The 15,335-nt window shown below is 41.8% G+C and overlaps 1 protein-coding gene across 7 annotated transcripts in view; it reads left to right on the top strand.

Annotated features, from left to right (window-relative positions):
* Positions 1–15,335, top strand: part of ERC2 (ELKS/RAB6-interacting/CAST family member 2) — a 1,561,275-nt gene that overhangs the window by 310,319 nt on the left and 1,235,621 nt on the right. For all 7 annotated transcript variants that reach the window (XM_073644598.1, XM_073644595.1, XM_073644592.1 and 4 more), the window contains one exon: positions 1,189–1,263. In XM_073644598.1, the coding sequence (XP_073500699.1) occupies positions 1,189–1,263 (75 nt within the window). The remainder of the gene's footprint in view (positions 1–1,188; positions 1,264–15,335) is intronic.

Here is a 15,335-nt window from a genome sequence, read left to right as displayed (position 1 = left end):
GGCCCTGACTGACAGCTGAGCCCCAGTGCAAAGCGAGTGTCAGTCAGTGCCAGGGTCGCAGTGACAGCAGTGTATTCTCAGAGCGGAGACTGAATCGGCGCTGCCCCCACCCCAAGACTGAAACCGAATGCTGGAGGAGAGAATAAAGTTAATTTTCTCCCTGCTACATTCGGCTGCGTGCAGGCGCTGGGCAGCATAATAATGTCGTTAACCTGCTGGTTAACAGCGTTATTTCTGGTGTCAGGTTCCCTTTAAGACCTGCTGCAGATTTCAGCTTTCAGCGAAATGAGCAGTACTCAAGCATAGTGCCCTTATACTGTACCCATAGAAATTTTGTCTCACTGTATGTCCATATTTTGGCTTATATATAGAGTTTCTTCTTTCCGTAGGATTCATACAGAATCTGATTGCTTCTAGCAGAGTATATCAATGTAATGCGGTGTTGTACAGAAATACTAATGCAAATTTACACCAGGGTTCAAATCCCACCAAGGACAACCTCTGCTGTATGTTTTCCCCTTGTTTGTGAGGGTTTCCTCCGGGTTCTCTGGTTTCCTCCCACACTCCAAAGACATAATGATAGGGAATGTAGATTGTGAGCCCCAATGGGGGCAGTGATGATAATGTCTGTAATATGAAGGTGCTGTATAAGCAAAGCATAATAATAGTAGTGTCCCCGGTCTACCATGCTTCATTTATAATATTAGTGTCATCTTATGTGGCAGAGGGGTCTTTGGGTTTTAGACATCTAGGTTTCGGCCGCCATCTTTCCTTCCCATACAGCTATACTCTTGCTTGTTATCCACGCCACTGACCAGATCTGAAAATAGGTTCTTACTACTTTCTATGTTATTCCTTGAAAAAAAAAATAAGATAATGACATCAATAGGACAACTGCAGTGCCGTGCTGTTATTATTAAGACGTAGCTTGCTACCTTGGCAATGGTGAGCATTAATAATTGAAGACACTTCCAGCATTAATTCATGCATTGGCTGTAACACAAGACAGTGACTGCTGCAGACTCGTGTACCTGTAGACTCTTCGAAACGCTATAACAAATTAACTTCCAGCCTATTTTTTTTTATTTTAATCTTTTATTATCACTTTATTTTTACTTTTTTTTTACATTCTGTGAATAAAATGAAAGTATGAGTCGCCAGGCTTACTTCTACCGTGTTCCTCCGCAGGAGCTGCACCGACGGAATCAACTCCAGTCCGAATCGGCCAAGACCAAAGCTCTGCAGACAGTCATCGAGATGAAGGTAATTGCTGCCCTACATACCGTGCTAGGAAAGATCTCATCTTCTGCACACACTTCTGTATATAACCTGATCACATATAACCTGTACTATGAGGAGCGATCACTTGCCAATCATTCCCCGATGGTCACATCATACATATCTCGCATTATTGTAAATGACCACATCCTTTATATACCATACGTCATAGAATAACAGATCGTATACTCGCTCTACATGTAATCATTCTACATACCGTACATCATAAATTCATCACCTGTTTTATACCAGCGCATACATTGAAGGGTCTCTTCGCCTAGGGACCTCCGTGCACATACTATGTACAGATACTACAAATCTTGGGCTCTGCCAGATGTTATTTCTCGCCACATGTGAATGGCGTTTTGTAAAACCATTTCTTATTCCATATATTGTTGATTGTTTTTCGGTACAGTTAAAACTTATTAATATTTAATTATAAGAAAAAAGAGAAAATCCAGCACCCAAAAAATGTTTAAAATAGAAAATTGTATTGATCCATATCAAGGACATAAATGACAAATGGGGGGGGGGGGGGGGGGAGTAAAAAAACAAAACCTTATGCGTTTTGGATATGCATGTCCTTAGTCATATGTATACCTATAACTAAGGACATGCATGTCCGAAACGCATAAGGTATACCTATGACTAAGGACATGCATGTACGAAACGAGTAAGGTATACCTATGACTAAGGACATGCATGTCCGAAACGAGTAAGGTATACCTCTGACTAAGGACATGCATTTATGTCCTATTTGTATTTTAATCCGTGATATGGATTAATACTTTTTTCTATTTTAATACATATTTTTTTCTGGTGCTGGATTTTTCTCTTTATTCTTGTGGCTCTACGGCTGGTGCTGGTCCAGTATTCCGGTATCGATGACCACTATGGTGAGCTGATATATTTTTGGTTTTTACACTGTATAAAAAAGTCACTTCAATTGATCTCTGATATCGGGTATAAATTGTTGCATGCCGTCGTCATCCGGTGCCAAAAAACATATAGTAATGCCATTATGGAACTAACCAACACCTATCGACCCTGATGAGTCAAAATGAAAAATTTGACCTGTGAAACCTGTCGAGAGTTAAAGAGACACAGATCAATTGAAGTACAGTTGGTTGTCCTCTTTTAATAGTATAGGAATATGCAAGGGTTCAAAATCAATTACGAAGGTGATTACGACACTGATTGTCCAAATAGTAATTTCAGCTGAGGGTCACTCATGAATTAAAGGTGCTCTTAAAATGTAGATGAATACAGCTTCCACTTTCTGTGTCCCAGGAATTTTTGTGCCGTGTTTGTCTCCTGATTGTCAGGTGCCATGTGTGCGAATTCCAACATTGACCCTCTTCTTTCCTCTTCATAATGGGTTATCAGATGTGCGTAGGTGGGCAGCAGAGGTTAATAACACCGGATGATGATGATGATGATGTGTGCAAAATTATACCAGATATCACAGAATTAGCTATCAATTGAAGTAACTATTTTTTACCATCCTGAGTCACAAATTCATGACGGCAGGAGTAGATTGACCTTCTGGGATGAGCATGGTTGATAAAAACTCGGAACTCAGATGGATTAAATGAATGAGTATTAACGTTTCAATCCTATATCTGGACTTTCATCAGAATGATGCTGCACAAAATTAAAAATAATTATATAAGTTCTAGGATGGTGAAAACGCGTTGGACTTAAAGAGTAGATTGTATCTTTTAATACTCAAGGGGTATAAAAGAAGGTGAGGAAGACACTGATCATCCAAATAGTAATATGAACTGAAGATCTCTCGCATGTTCATGGTGCTCTTACAGTGCTTCATAGATGAAAACAGCTTCCACTTTCTATGTCCCGGGGGGGTCTACATGGTGTTTTTCTATGGTTTGTATGGTCCAATAAGTCCTAAATCAAGCACCAACCCTCTCCTTTCTTCTATTGAACACCCACTTTCACTTGCATTTACCTAGAGTATTAAGAGATACAACCAAGTCCTGACTTGTTCCAAGTTCTACATTCTTCATAATGGTTCATCAGGTGTAGTGGGATGGTGAGGTTAGTGGCACCGGTTAATGACATGCGTGACAATTTACCAGAATGGAGAGAATCATGTTAGGCGGGCTGCGCTGTGGGAAATAAGGAGCCTTGGATCTTCAGATAAGGTTTTCATTAGTACCAACGCTTTTCAGCTCCTTTCTCAAGGAAGAAAAGCAAATCACTGCGTGACAATTCATATCTGATATCATCGATCAATTGAAGTAACTTTTTATACAATGGAATTAAATGTTAGGTTGAATATTTTGACTGTGAAATATATGGGATTACACAAGGGTTCTAGGTATATTTTGAAGATGGTGATGTTTTTTGGGGGCAATGCAACAAGTCTGAACATATAGTTAAAGGGGTTGTCTGGGACTTTAACATTGATGGCCTATCCTTAGGATAGGTCTTCAGTGTCTAATTGGTGTGGGTGCGACACCTGGCACCCCCGCCGATCATCTGTTCCCGGTGTTGGCAGCGGCTGGAACTCTAGAGTTGCGGAGCTGCACAGCACAATTCTATCAACTGCATAGTAGCTGCGGCCGACTACTGCACATCCACCCCCTATTGATTTGAATAGGTGGCAGATGTGCAGTACCCGACCGCCGCCACTACAGACGACTGTCCTGTGCAGCTCCATAACTGAACAGTTCCAGTCGCCGCTGACACTCGGAACAGCTGATCGGCGGGGGTGCCGAGTGTCGCGCTCCCACCGATCAGACATTAACCTATCCTAAGGATAGCGCATCAATTTTAATGTCCCGGACAACCCCTTCAATATTAATTTATTAATGCTGTTATCTATCCTAATGGTCAAAAATACCCGGAAAAAAAACAATTGTTCTTCGTATATTATAGATGAAAGAAAACAAATGCAAAAATGTACAAAAAAAGGTACATTTTTGTGCTAAAGCAACTTATGTTAAGTCTTTTTTTTTTTTATGCCTGAGAATTTGCATACAGAAGATTATGCAAATTAAGGGTTATGTAACATTTCCTTATTGTTTTTTATTGTGTTAACCTTTTTGCTTTTATTTTTATACCTCCACATCAGATGCTGTAGATTTTCTAATCCTTACCAGTGAAGCGTCTTACACACTAGGTCAGCTTTTGCAATATGAATCTCTGCGGGCACTTTAAATATATATGATTACATATCTGTATGATTCAAGCTCGTTAGAGCATAAAAACCCAATTTAGCATGGGTCATAAAACTAGTAGATTTTTTTTCACTCTTTTTTCCTGCGCTCTCAGGACATCAAATAGACCCAGTAATATAATAAGGACATGTACTTGACGCGGTTCTATGAGACCAGATAAACATGGCTGTTTGCTTTCAGAAATAGCGCAACTCTTTTCCGTGGGCTGTATCTGGTATTACAACTTGTCCTAACTCAAGGTAAAGGGGTTGTCCAGTACTAGGAAAACCTCTTCTCTCTCTGAATGTTTGGCCCCGTTAAAATAAAAACTCTTATACTCATCTTCTGTGCCGGCGCCATTCTAGAGGTTTTGGCACTCGCATTCTCCGGGCTCAAGTGAGGTTGCTACGTCACGTGAGCCCTGTACCCAATCAGCGTTGGCGTCATTGTCCCCGAGTTCAGACAAATCGAACATCAAGAGAAAGTCAGAGAGCAGCCGCAGCCCTGGATTCCTGTTGAGGTTCAATATGTCCGAAGGTGGGGATAGTGACACTGGTACTGACTGGGCACAGAGCTCGTGTGACGCAACAACCTCACATGAGTCCTGGGAGCGCGAGTCAATCACTTATAAAAATATATATTTATAAGTGGTTGGACATGCTTTTTCCTACAACACTTTTTTCCCATTCATTAATATAAACCTTCCCACCTGCTTGGTTTCCTTCTATCTCCACCGTTCTATGGCTCCATGAAACCAGAGCTGTCAATTAAAGAAGAGGGGGTGGATAAATGAGGAGAACAAGCATGTGGGAAGTTGTATTTAAATGTTGGGCCCCGCCGTGAAGCACCGAGCGCCAGTACCTAGTTTGAACAGTCATTCTGTGCTGACCGAGTCCCTTTAATGAGGCAATACAGGGAAAACATTGTTTTCGAAGGAAGGTAGGAAGAAAGGAAGTGGGAAGGAAGTAAATGGGAAGTAAGGAAAGGGAAAGGAAGGAACGAAAGCAAGGAAGAAAAACAGGAAAGGCATTGAAGGAAGGAAAGGGAAATAAAAGAATCAAGGGAATAAAAGGAATAGAAACAAGGAAGGAAGGAAAGAAAAGGGATAGGCGTTGAAGGAAGTAAAGGAAAAGAAAGGGAAAGAATTTATGGAAAAGAAGGAAGGAAGGATCAGATTAATTCTGGTAGAGCCCTGTTGCTTAGAAAGGAAAGCAAGAATTGTATTATTATTATTATTAATTATTATTATAGCTCCATTTATTCCATGGCACTTTACATGTGAAAAAGGGGTATACATACAATAATCTTGAACACAGTGTTACAGCGACTGGTACAGGAGGAGTGAGGACCCTGCCCGCGAGGGCTCACAATCTACAAGGGATGGGTGAGGATACAGTAGGTTAGGGTAGAGCTGGTAGTGCAGCAGTGGTTACTGCAGGTTGAAGGCTTGTCGGAAGAGGTGGGTCTTCAGGTTCCTTTTGAAGGTTTCCATGGTAGGCGAGAGTTTGATGTGTTGGGGTAGAGAGTTCCAGAGTAGGGGGAAGCACGGGAGAAATCTTGTATGCGATTGTGGGAGGAGGAGTTAAGAGGGGAGTAGAGAAGGAGATCTTGTGAGGATCGGAGGTTGCGTGCGGGTATGTAACGGGAGACTAGGTCAGAGATATATGGAGAAGATAGGTTGTGAATGGCTTTGTATGTCATGGTTAGGGTTTTGAACTGGAGTCTCTGATAGCAATGGGGAGCCAGTGAAGAGATTGACAGAGAGGAGAGGCCGGGGAATAGCGGGGGGACAGGTGCATTAGTCGGGCAGCAGAGTTTAGGATGAATTGGAGGGGTGCGAGAGTGTTGTAAGGGAGGCCACAGAGCAGGAGGTTGCAGTAGTCAAGGCGGGAGATGATGAGGGCGTGCACTAGTGTTTTTGCAGATTCATAGTTGAGGAATGTGCGGATCCGAGAGATATTTTTGAGTTGGAGTCGGCAGGAAGTGGAAAGGGCTTGGATATGTGGTTTGAAGGAGAGTTCAGAGTCCAGGGTTACCCCAACGCAGCGAGCTTGAGGGACTGGGGAGAGTGGACAGCCATTGACGTTGATAGATAGGTCAGTTGGGGGGGGGGTGAATGAGACGGCGGAAAGATGATGAATTCTCTTTTGTCCATGTTAAGTTTTAGAAATCTAGCAGAGAAGAAGCATGAAATAGCAGACAGACATTGTGGGATTTTGGTTAGTAAGGAGGTGATATCGGGTCCAGAGAGGTAGATCTGTGTGTCATCAGCATAGGGGTGATAATGAAAGCCATGAAACTCTATGAACTGTCCCAGGCCTAAGGTGTAGATGGAGAAGAGCAGGGGTCCTAGAACTGAACCTTGGGGGACACCGACAGATAGGGGTCGAGATGAGGAGGTAGTGTATGAGTGGGAGACACTGAATATCCTGTCTGTTAGGTATGAGGAGATCCAGGATAGGGCCAAGTCTGTGATTCCGAGAGATGAGAGAGTTTGTAGTAAGAGGGAATGGTCCACTGTGTCGAAGGCAGATGACAGGTCTAGGAGGAGGAGGAGGACAGAGTAGCGTCGCTTAGATTTGGCGGTTAGTAGGTCGTTGGTGACTTTAGTCACTGCAGTTTCAGTAGAATGGTGCGGTCGGAAACCAGATTGTAGGCGGTCGAAGAGGGAGCAGGAGGAGAGGTGGGAGGACCGCTCAGAATGGACATGTTGTTCCAGTAGTTTTGAGGCATAGGGGAGAAGTGATATGGGGCGATAGCTAGTCAGAGAGGATGGGTCAAGGGAGGGCTTTTTGAGGATGGGTGTGATTGAGGCATGTTTGAAGCATGAGGGGAAGACACCAGTTATTAGTGACAGGTTGAAGAGGTGGGCTAGGGCTGGGATGAAGATAGTGGTAAGGTTTGGGATGAGGTGGGACGGGATTGGGTCAAGTTTACAGGTGGTGAGGTGTGATTTGGAGAGTAAAGAGGAAAGTTGATCTTCCGTAATGGTGGAGAAGGTGGTTTTGGAGGAGGAGGGTTGAGTAGGTGTGGGGAGGGGCTGTGGGGGCTTTAGGCAAAAGCTTTGTCTGATGGTGTCAATCTTCTGCTTGAAGAATGAGGCAAAGTCTTCGGCTGAAATAAGAGGAGAGGGAGGAGGCACTGGGGGACGGAGGAGAGAATTGAAGGTGTTGAATAGTTGTTTGGGGTTGTGAGACAGGGAGCATATGAGAGATGCAAAGTATGTTTGTTTTGCTGCAGTGAGTGTGGACTTGAAAGTAGTGAGGGACTGTTTAAATGCGATGAAGTGCTCATTGGAGTAGGACCTTTTCCATCTACGCTCAGCAACCCTGGAGGCCTGTCGCAGTTCTTTTCGTTAGGCTGGTGTGCCAGGGTTGTCTGTTGTGCGAGCCTTGGTATGTGTGAGGGGGCGACCGAATCGAGAGCTGCAGCTGTTGTGGTGTAGTGTAAAGTGACAACAATATCTGCATCATGTAAGGAACTAATATCTGTTAGAGGGAGAAGGGATTCAGAGAGTGAGTGTAGGTCAAGGTGTTTGAGATTTCTGCGAGGGTATGCAAGTTTGTGGAGTGGGGATTGTTGCCCTGGAGAGGAGAGGGAAGAGAATGTAAGTAGGTTGGGGTCAGAGAGAGGGAGAGGTGAGTTAGAGAGGTTAGATAGGGAACAGAGGTGGGTGAAGATGAGGTCCAGTGTGTGGCCGTCTTTGTGGGTGGGTGTGGAAGACCACTGAGTAAGACTGAAGGAGGAAGTGAGAGATAGAAGCTTAGAGGCAGTTGAGAGGGAAGTGTCAATGGGGATGTTAAAGTCGCCCATGAGGATAGTGGGGATTTGCCAATATCCAGAGCTGCATTTATTTTAGGGTGTGGAAGAGTTGTCTAACACCAGAACATCCCTTTAAATTAAACTTAGAAAATAAATAATACATAAAAAAGCAACCAATGCTCATCTGGTTGGGGGTATGCTTTCAGTTTTAGATTTTATTGCAGCCCTTGTTCTTGGTGCACTCTGACAGTGTGGTCCTCAAACCAGAAAAGTTTGTCCATCCCTGAGTTACTTTCTTAAACTCGTGGATTATCCATTAAGGACAACTCCGTGTATGTTCCCTACCCTTTATAATTTCTCTATATTGAGACGTCTAGTTCCTGGCAGTGGGTATATTTACTGACATTATATGACAGTGAAAAGGTTTTTTTCTTTTAATTGGAGTTGTCGAAGATAAAGTTACATTGGAAAAGCTCTTTCAAGTGCGGCTCCAGCTTTGGCACTTTTACAGATATTAACTAATATGAAGGAAAATTGTATTTTAGTCTTTCCGTAATATGTTGCCATTACCTGATTTCCACCTGAATCTAATTTTTTTCTGCTTTCCTGTATTCTCCATCATCAGAAAATATCTGTTTGCTGTATAGAAGCAAGAATGATATAATCAAAGGTCACACTATGCATGTAGCACTTTTGTAGATACCTGCAAAAAACAGGTGACTTTGGAGACTTTATTAGTGAATAACTTCTAATTCAATTCCCTAAAACCTTAGATAAAGTACCGTAACTCCAAAGGTGCAGGAATAGTTTAGCAAATTGCACTCCACGAAAAAGCATTTGCTGCTCTGCAGTCATTGCTTGGCAATCACATAGGTTTCATAGCTTGCGTTTCATAGCTTGTAATGTCTATGTCTTAAATGGTGGAAGCCTCAACTAAATCAGGTTCTTTTTTTTGGATTGAACTTTATTTCTTTAAAAGCCAGTTTAATTATGTGGAAACGCAGCAATTAAGAAAATGCATTCTGTGCGGATGACTGTCCAGGTAAATTATCTTGAAATGCTTTTAGTGAAATGACACAACACAGGGAGCATCTTCCAAGACAACAATCTAACAAATCATAAGATAATGGAGCATATGGGTGACGCATATTAATTTTTTTAATAAGACAATAAATATACACTTCTACATATATCCCCGTACACAGAGAGACAAAGCACTAGTGATCTTTTCTATCTTTACTTGAATGGGATTCTGTTGCAAAAAAAAAAGCCCTTGTTAGGGGTTCCTCTTCCTAATGTCAAAGGATGCCCTAATGATATGCCCTGATCTCTCAAGGATGGGTCATCAATATCAAAGTAGAGTAGCAGTGGGCACTCCCTCCACCCATAGATATTGATAGATATTATGTAATTTTGATGTTTATAATTTTATGATGATTTCAACATATGCAGAATAATTGCAGTATGTAGCACCATAAAGGAAGATCTAGCACTCTTCTGAAGATAAAAGGTTTACGGCTTTATTGTCTACAAATTGGAGTCAAGCTCGCACCACCAAGAGATTCATATGAGGCATTTCGAACAAACAAACAGACGATTCTTCTTAACCTCTTTATTAATGACCTTGGGGATGGGATTGAGAGTAAAGTGTCAGTTTTTGCTGACGAAACCATACTACGTAGAATATTAAAATCTAATCCTGACAGTACGGTATTACAAAACGATCTGGATAAGATGACTGAATGGTCAAACACTTGGCAAATGAGGTTTAATGTTGATAAATGTAGAGTAATGCACCTAGGATGGAGTAATTCTATTGCTGCATATACATTAAATGGGAGTATACTCGGGACTACAGAACAGGAGAAGGACTTGGGTATTCTGGTTACAAGTAAGCTGAGCAGCAGCACTCAATGTCAAGCAGCAGCTGCTAAAGCAAACAAGATTTTAGGGTGTATAAAAAGAGAGATAAAATCCTGTGATCCCAATGTATTGTTACCCCTTTATAAATCAGTTGTGAGGCCACATCTGGAATATGGGATTTAGGTTTGGGCTCCACATTTTAAAAAGGATATTCAGAAGTTAGTCAGATCAAAGGCGGGCAACTAGATTATTACAAGGGATGGAGGCCTCTCATATGATGAGAGGTTGAAAAAGTTGGGCTTGTTTAGTTTAGAAAAAAGACGTCTCAGGGGAGATCTCATATATATGTGTGGTCTGTACAAAGGACTGGCACATGACTTATTCCTTCCAAAGACCATACTAAGGACCAGGAGGCACTCATTATGGGTGGAAGAAAGGCAATTCCGGCAGCTAAACAGGAAAGAGTTCTTTACAGTCAGAGCAGTGGGACTGTGAAATGCCGACCACAAGAGGTAGTGATGGCCAACACTATAACAGCTTTTATACAAGGGCTGGATGATTTCATCACAATACATAACATTGTGAGTTATAGATAATTTAGTGACAAAATGTACAATTGGTGGAGGAAGGTTGAACTTGATGAACCTAGGCCTTTTTTCAACCTATGTAGCTATGAGTTTGTTGGAATCACGACAGATGAATCTCTTACTGGTGTGAGATGGATTTTAATTTGTGGACAATAAAGCCGTAAATCTTTTATGTTCAGAAAAGCGCTGGATCTTCCTTTCTTGTGATACACGCTATATGGGATACCGCATTCTGTCCGTACACTTACTCCGGGGGCGAAAGGTTTTTTTCTTCTTGATCAATTGCAGTATGTGGCGCCCAACCTTTTTTTTGGGGATAAATGAATTTTTGTAATATTTCGACATCACATTAGGAGTTTCTTGTCATTTACTAATACTTCACCTACACAACACGCCAAACATATTCTCATGCTTCCGATGCTACATATTGTTGTAAATCCACCTCTTGGATTTCATTAGAGGAATTCCATCACTGCTCCGCTAATGAATTGAGCTATTTCGATTTCGTGTCATAATCATTTCCCTGTCTTTTTGCCGCTATCCTCCGTTCTTAGCTACTGTAATTTAGCTTATGGTGTTTTTGATTCTGTGCCAAGAGCCGTTCATAGTTATGATTAGGAGGTAGAACCAGTGACTTGAATGTGCTGTAACCGGAGAATCAAACTGAATATGAATCTGTGGTTTTACCTTACTCCTTGTAGAGATCTCCGTCTTTGTGCTTTGATCCAGATTTTATTTGGCAGGTAAGTTGAAAGGTTTGTGTGTGCGTTTGTTTTTTCTTATGCCGCTCGGGCGTGTGTGATGAATTGATTTCTCTGTGTGGAACGATTCAGTTCCACCAGCTGTACGTATTAGAATCGAGAAAATAAACAGGTTCTGGTTGCCTATAGACAAAATCATTGTTTTTTTAGACACCATGAAGTCAGGATCTTACCCCTAGACCTGTCCCCCTTGTTCACAAGCAGCTTTTATGTTAGGGGAAAAATAAAGACTCAATCATAGATGAAATTGAAAGACTCGCAGATTTCAACGAATATCATGTAGGAAAACAAGTGTAGACACAGATGTCACATTTGCCATCAAAGCGATAGGCAAAGCTTCTGGCTCCGATGCAAACACAATCACAAACTACCGGCTGAGTTTGTAGTCTTATTGGCAATGCTCCATGGGAAAAATAATGCAAATTAATTCTCTAACAGAACAAAATAAATTATCTCTCAAGTTTATATCCTATAAGTCAATGTCTGACACTTTATTGAGGCTTATAGCTTGATCAGTTCTAAAAGCCAAATCAGGGGCTCATGTATAGATAACTGTTGAGGGGTGTTTGCCGCTCATCAGTGTAAAGCAGAGTCAAGCTGGCTTAGGAAGACGCAGGACTGATTTTCCTTAACTAGTATCTATTATCAGTCTGTGGTTGCTCTTTTTATATGTTAAAACAGTGGGAAGCCAAAGGCTGATGATTTGTCTAAATATAACTTATTATCAAATGTGGCCAAAAGTGTCCCCAATGTTATCATTAAAGAACCTAATTTTCTAGTAAAAGTCAAGTCTGAATTTTTAGGTTTTGGGATCCCAACGTGCAATATGGAATCTGGCCACCCTTGGTGTGAAAGCATACGCTCTATGTACTAACCCAGCACTCCCGTATCCTTGAACTAAGTAGAGAATGTGGCAGCGCTGGGTCAATGCAAAGCATGAGATCTCACTCTTTCACTGGGAGAGCAGTTTCGGAGGGTTGTAGAATCCAGCTTTACATGGCGGGATCTCACAACCATGGAAAGTTTAGATTCAACTTTTGATAGAACTTCAGGTCCTTTGGAGAGGAATTAGGGACACTTATGGCCACTTTTGATAATTACTTATATTTAGAAAAATCACCAATCTGTGGCTGCCCACTGTTTTCTTAAATAAAAAGTTCAGCCACAAACTACTGATGGGAACTCTTTATATAGATCAACTACAGTAAGTATGGAGTCTTATAGAAAATGCATCATTGAAGAAAGATACACAAATTAGCTCTACAGCTATCTGTTGATGAGATTTTGGCTTGGCTATTGTCTTTGATCATGTTGCAAGGCTCGTTAAAGAGGATCTGTCACATTCTCAAAAAAATGAGCTAGACAGCTTGCAAAAATCCCAGGGTTACCCTGATTCTGCCACTTTTTTTCTGATTTACACCTCATCGCTCCATTACAGAGATATTCACATCTGTTACTCTTAGAGCACAGTGTGTGAAATCTCTGCTTCCAGACCAATGAGATGTTTCTTTAGAGCTTTCACCGGGGACGTGTGCCTTCACCCATCCCTCCCAAGTGATGCCAATCGCATCTCAGCAGCGTTTGAGACTGATATACGGCTAGATCAGCTGCCGAGCTGTGATCGACAAAATCTAGGAGGGTGTGGTATAAGGGCATACCCCCAGAGAAGATCCTGAAGAAACGCCCAGTTGGTCTACTAAAAGATTTCTCATAGTGCTCTCCAAAAGCAGCAAATGTGAATATCTCTCTAATGGAGCGACAAAATTGAAAAGAGCAGCAGAATCAGAAGAGCCCAGGGATTTTTACAAGGAATTTAACTACATTTTTATTGGCGAGAGATCCTCTTTAAATGGTCAGACATTAATCTAAAGCGCGGCTACTCTTCTAAGCAGTGCTTGGAAGAGAGGTGATACTTTTCATTCTGCGAGAGAGCTAATTTGTATATACAGTACAGACCAAATGTTTAGACACACCTTCTCATTTAAAGATTTTTCTATATTTTCATGACATTGTACATTCACACTGAAGGCATCAAAACTATGAATTAACACATGTGGAATTATATACTTAACAAAAAAGTGAGTTCCCAGAGATGCTTAGCACTTGTTGGCCCTTTTTGTCTTCACTCTGCGATCCAGCTCACCCCAAACCATCTCGATTGGCTTCAGGTCTGGTGACTGTGGAGGCCAGGTCATCTGGCGTAGCACCCCATCACTCTCCTTCTTGGTCAAATAGCCCTTACACAGCCTGGAGGTGTGTTTGGGGTCATTGTCCTGTTGAAAAATAAATGATGGTCCAACTAAACGCAAACCGGATGGAATAGCATGCCTCTGCAAGATGCTGTGGTAGCCATGCTGGTTCAGTATGCCTTCAATTTTTAATAAATCCCCAACAGTGTCACCAGCAAAGCACCTTTACACCTCCTCCTCCATGCTTCACGGTGGGAACCAGGCATGTAGAGTCCATCCGTTCACCTTTTCTGCGTGGCACAAAGACACAGTGGTTGGAACCAAAGATCTCAAATTTGGACTCATCAGACCAAAGCACACATTTCCACTGGTCCAATGTCCATTCCTTGTTTTCTTTAGCCCAAACAAGTCTCTTCTGCTTGTTGCCTGTCCTTAGCAGTGGTTTCCTAGCAGCTATTTTACCATGAAGGCCTGCTGCACTAAGTCTCCTCTTAACAGTTGTTGAAGAGATGTGTCTGCTGCTAGAACTCTGTGTGGCATTGACCTGGTCTCTAATCTGAGCTTCTGTTAACCTGCGATTTCTGAGGCTGGTGACTCGGATAAACTTATCCTCAGAAGCAGAGGTGACTCTTGGTCTTCCTTTCCTGGGGCGGTCCTCATGTGAGCCAGTTTTTTTTTTAGCGCTTGATGGTTTTTTGCAACTGCACTTGGGGACACATTCAAAGTTTACCCAATTTTTCGGACTGACTGACCTTCATTTCTTAAAGTAATGATGGCCACTCGTTTTTCTTTACTTAGCTGCTTTTTTCTTGCCATAATACAAATTCTAATAGTCTATTCAGTAGGACTATCAGCTGTGTATCCACCAGACTTCTGCACAACACAACTGATGGTCCCAATCCCATTTATAAGGCAAGAAATCCCACTTATTAAACCTGACAGGGCACACCTGTGAAGTGAAAACCATTTCCGCTGACTACCTCTTGAAGCTCGTCAAGAGAATGCCAAGAGTGTGCAAAGCAGTCATCAAAGCAAAAGGTGGCTACTTTGAAGAACCTAGAATATAAGACATATTTTCAGTTGTTTCACACTTTTTTGATAAGTGTATAATTCCACATGTGTTAATTCATAGTTTTGATGCCTTCAGTGTGAATGTACAATTTTCAAAGTCATGAAAATACAGAAAAATCTTTAAATGAGAAGGTGTGTCCAAACTTTTGGTCTGTACTGTATATCCCTCTAAATCAGTAATAGTCAAGCACCTATATTATGGGGCTTTTAGATCGTGCCCTTAAATTCAATTTCTGTGCCTGCAGTGCCTATGGACAACATGGGACCACTGTTCTCTAACATGGTGCGGGTCCCCTAGCTCATTAGTTGCCGACCCCTGGTGTAGTATTGTTACTGCTCCTAGTATATTATACAGATATAACTAATCTGCATAACCTAGATTACGAGGGAATTGGGAAGAGTGGCTTGTAGTATTTTACAATGCTGCCGCACCACCACACAAAGATAAGCTGCTGAAAATGCAGCATAGCTATCAGCTGCCCCATAGAACTGCTTATATTGAAAACCACGTATCAGATTCTAAATGCAGGTTTCTGGAGGATTAGGATTAGCAGGACATGAAGGCTTTGCTCTAATTAATCTTCCTATTGAATCATAGTAGTAATATAGAATAAACCACTTAGGACAATTGTGCCGAGTTGT

This window comes from Phyllobates terribilis, unplaced genomic scaffold, assembly GCF_046119375.1.
Source record: "Phyllobates terribilis strain yellow unplaced genomic scaffold, ASM4611937v1 Scaffold_8__6_contigs__length_399053987, whole genome shotgun sequence".
In the NCBI taxonomy this organism is placed as follows: Eukaryota; Metazoa; Chordata; class Amphibia; order Anura; family Dendrobatidae; genus Phyllobates; species Phyllobates terribilis.
Note: the sequence above shows the minus strand (reverse complement) of the source record. Positions and strands in the feature narration are given on the sequence as shown.